The sequence below is a fragment of the Arachis stenosperma genome, chromosome 7, assembly GCF_014773155.1.
Source record: "Arachis stenosperma cultivar V10309 chromosome 7, arast.V10309.gnm1.PFL2, whole genome shotgun sequence".
NCBI lineage: Eukaryota > Viridiplantae > Streptophyta > Magnoliopsida > Fabales > Fabaceae > Arachis > Arachis stenosperma.
In genome coordinates this window covers 20,608,620-20,612,498 of record NC_080383.1, presented here as the reverse complement: position 1 = coordinate 20,612,498, position 3,879 = coordinate 20,608,620, and the positions used below count along the sequence as shown (strand labels likewise).

At 35.4% G+C, this 3,879-nt stretch overlaps 1 protein-coding gene across 1 annotated transcript; it reads left to right on the top strand.

Annotated features, from left to right (window-relative positions):
- Window positions 1–1,479: 1,479 nt before the first annotated feature.
- On the top strand, window positions 1,480–2,258 carry LOC130939529 (caffeic acid 3-O-methyltransferase 1-like). Its single transcript, XM_057867631.1, has 2 exons — window positions 1,480–1,943; window positions 2,207–2,258. The coding sequence occupies exons 1-2, from the start codon at window positions 1,480–1,482 to the stop codon at window positions 2,256–2,258; spliced, it is 516 nt and encodes a 171-aa protein (XP_057723614.1).
- The last annotated feature ends 1,621 nt before the right edge of the window (window positions 2,259–3,879 follow it).

Genomic DNA, 3,879 nt, shown 5'->3' with positions numbered 1-3,879 from the left:
CAGTTGACCATATAGTAAGCATATTTAAATAAAAGAAAAACTATAATCAAGCATGAATACATACGACTGTGAAAACCAATCATCTGATTACCTACTAAAGTAAAGTATCCATCTAATTAAAGGGGCAAAAAATATCTATCATGAACACCAAACATCCAATACCCTACTAAAGTAACCATCCAATTAAAGGGGCAAAAAAAATCTATCATTAACACCGAACATCCAATACCCTATTAAAATAACCATCCCATTATGGTCAACATTAAGAAGCTAGTGATCAGCTAGTTTACATAACATCGCATCCAAATGTCCACACGGGGCGGGAAAATAAAATGCTATTTAAACTAGATTAACAAACTTATTTCATCTTTCCCGTTCAAAAGTTATATCAATTGCAACGATCTCAAACAACAACTAATTTCACATGCTCGAACATACTAAAATTTCATATACTGCATTTTCACCATGTAAAATCAATCAAATAAACAACATACACTCTCTACATTACAAAATGCAAGGTGAATGATGTTTCATGAAAGGAAGAAACTAACCCACTTACCGTGGATGCTCGATGACGATATAGTTCTGATGTTTGCGTTAGTCCCGGTAAATGGTTCACGTCAGGCGGCGAAGCTGTTAAATCAATTGCAACAATCTCAAGCAACAGCTAATTTCTCATGCTCCAAAATAATAAAATTCTATTTATTAGTTTTTCACCATGTAGTTTCAGAAAACTAAGCATCTTAAACACTCTATAAAACAAGTAGCAACTGCAATGAGTAATCATGAAAAGAAGAAACTAAAGCACTCGCCGTGGATGGTTGAAGAGGTTCTGGAACACGTCAGTTGGCGAAACAAGGATCAGATACGCAGCCGCAAACCGTGCACCGGTGATGCTTCCGGCGAGGGCGAACAAGCGCGGTGCTTGGTCGCAGCAACTCCGGTCAGCAGGGAGGAACGACCGTGCGATCCCGATGCCGCCAGCGACGGGGTTTGATCGCGAATAGGGGTCTCCAACGCAGACGTGTTCCCGGAGCTACAGCAGGTTGCGATTTGGACGGCTAGGCGGCGGTGTGGAGGTTGGTGAGCAGCGAGGAGGAGGTGTTTTGGTGGTAGGGTAACACGGTCAAAAGGGGTGAATTGGGTGTAATTTCATTTAGGGATTATAATTAGGTTAACTGGGTGTTTATTATTATTTTTAAATATAATTGGGTTAAATAAAAAGCTCATTGTACATATTGTATATAAATGCCATTGTCTCCCTAGCGGGACTCAATCATTAATGATACAAATGCTTTTCACATGAACCAAGGAAAAAGTTAACAAAAGACATCCATAAATAGTAGTGTCTGATGTTCCAATTTCCACCTACTACATAAGTTCACTTTAATTTATATATGGAGACCAATTTAAGCTACATCATCATCATCATCATCAATTTCATAATAACTTTCCTATCAATTCAAAACTCACACAAACATGGCCCTTGCATCAGATTCCAACGGGGAACCCCAAAAGTACTACCTCAAACCAGAGATTGATGATCAAGAACAAGAACAAGAGGATGGGTTCTTGATTGCAAGGCAAATAACAAGTTCATCAGGTGTGGTTCCAATGGTTTTGAGGACAGCCATAGAGCTTGGTGTATTTGAGATCATAGCAAAAGAAGGCGAAGGTGCAAAGCTCTCAACAAAAGACATTGTGGATCACATTGAAACCAACAACCCTGAAGCAGCATCAATGTTGGATAGTGTTTTTAGGCTTCTTGCAAGTCACTCATTACTGTCTTGTTCTGTTGTTGAAGATCCACAAAGCTCTAATAACTTGCATCAGAGGCTGTATAGCCTCTCACCTGTTTCCAAATATTTTGTGACTAATGCTGACGGTTTTTCTTTGGCAACCTCCTTGTTGTTTCATTTGGATAAGGTCTTCAACCAAAGCTGGTATGCTTGTTTAATTTTTCATAATTGAATAAGATTTTAACTTTTGAAACTAATAAGACACATGTTACAATAATGCTTGTTTAAAATTTTGGATTTAAAAAAAATTAAAATGCTTGTAATTTTTAGTATTTTTGTCATTATTTGACCATTATAAATACTAAATTAGTTTTAACAAATAAATTTTATTAATTTATATGTGCAAATTTTAAAAAATATTGGTGCAAACGATATTAATTCATTTGTATGAACTTTGATAAATATAGGTGCAAACTGTATACTTTTTATATGCAAACAACAACAACAACACAACAATAAAGCCTTGTCCTATTAGGTGGGGTCACCCACATGGATCAAACGACGCCATTGAATTTTATCATGTATCATGTCTACAGAGAGACCATTTGCATGTAGATCTCGTTTGACTATCTTATGGATGGTCTTTCTAGGTCTTCCTCTGCCTTTCATCCACTTGAGACGCGATTCTACCATCTTTTCCATAATAGGTGCTCTCTCTCTCTCTCTCTCTCTCTCTCTCTCTCTCAACATCTTCATATTTGCCACACTTAACTTATGTTCATGCTCTCCTTTAGCCGCCCAACACTCTATACCATTAAGCATAGTCGGTCTGATAGCAGTGCGATAGAATTTACTTTTAAGTTTTAAAGACATTTTTTTGTCACATATAAAATCAGACACACTTCACCATTTTGACCAACCTGCTTGGAACCTATGATTTACATCATGTTCAATCTCTCAATTATCCTGTATGATGCACCCAAGATACTTAAAACTTTTAACTTTTCGTAGGATGTTCTCTCCAATCTTCATCTTTGTGTTAGGGTTTCCACTTCGACGGCCAAACTTACATTCTATATATTCCGTCTTGTTACAACTTATGTGTAGACCATACACTTCTAAAGCTTCTTTCCATAAATCCAACTTCTTATTTAGGTCTTTCCTTGACTCTCTCATAAGGACGATATCATCGACAAAAAGCATGCGCCATAGCACAGGCTCTTAGATATACTCTGTGAGTACTTCTAAAACTAATGTAAAAAGGCATTGACTTAAGGATGATCATTGGAGTAATCCTATACCAATAGAAAATTCATCTGTCACACCACCTTAAGCTTTCACACTAGTTTTAGCCCCATTATCACAATTAGAAAATTGCTTAATACAGACAAATTTTTGGTTACCAACAGATTTTGTCCCTCTATAAAAGCCTCGTCAGAAATTATTTACCTACAAATTTTTTTCATCGGTAATTTACCGACAGATTTTTACCAGTTACCAACAAATTTTTTCTGGTAAATTCTCCTCTCCATTTCCCTGGAACGTCAAAATTTTAGACGAATTTTTCGTCGGTAATTGGCAACAGATTTTTTGACAGATTTTTCGTCTGTAATTAAAACCTTGAAAAACTATCCCAAACTCTGAATATAGACAGAGAATCCGTCTGTAAATTCATAAGTAAGGTAAAATATTTTTTTAGATTTTTTATTGCAAAATAAACCTATTTTCATAGAAAATAAATATAAATTTAATAAATACCAAATTGTTTTGACAATCAACATACAATCCTATCTAATTCATTCAACTATTGATTTATAATAGTGTTAGTTGCAAAGGGATAGATCAAGAAATTCTCAAAACCATATTGTGACTGCTTTTAGAAGATTAAACTAGTATCATTCTGCAACAAAAGATATAGAAAAGGAAACTCTATAAAGCTGATACAGTATAATAGGAATACTATAAAGCTGATACAAGATAACAGGAATAGAAGGCTAAATCGAATTACAAGTTGAAAATGTCAACAGACCCAATACAAGCTGATAGTAAACTAAATTATTATATAATAACTATTGCCTTTTTTCCACACCATATATTTTCTTAACGGACCCTACTCAATCATACTGTACTAGTGACAAGA

Excerpts from the sequence above, each read along its gene's own strand:
- LOC130939529 (XM_057867631.1), top strand. The coding sequence starts at position 1,480 with ATGGCCCTTGCATCAGATTCCAACGGGGAACCCCAAAAGTACTACCTC. Across the intron at positions 1,944-2,206 it reads AAGGTCTTCAACCAAAGCTG|GTGCAAACTGTATACTTTTT; the intron begins GTATGCTTGTTT and ends TGATAAATATAG.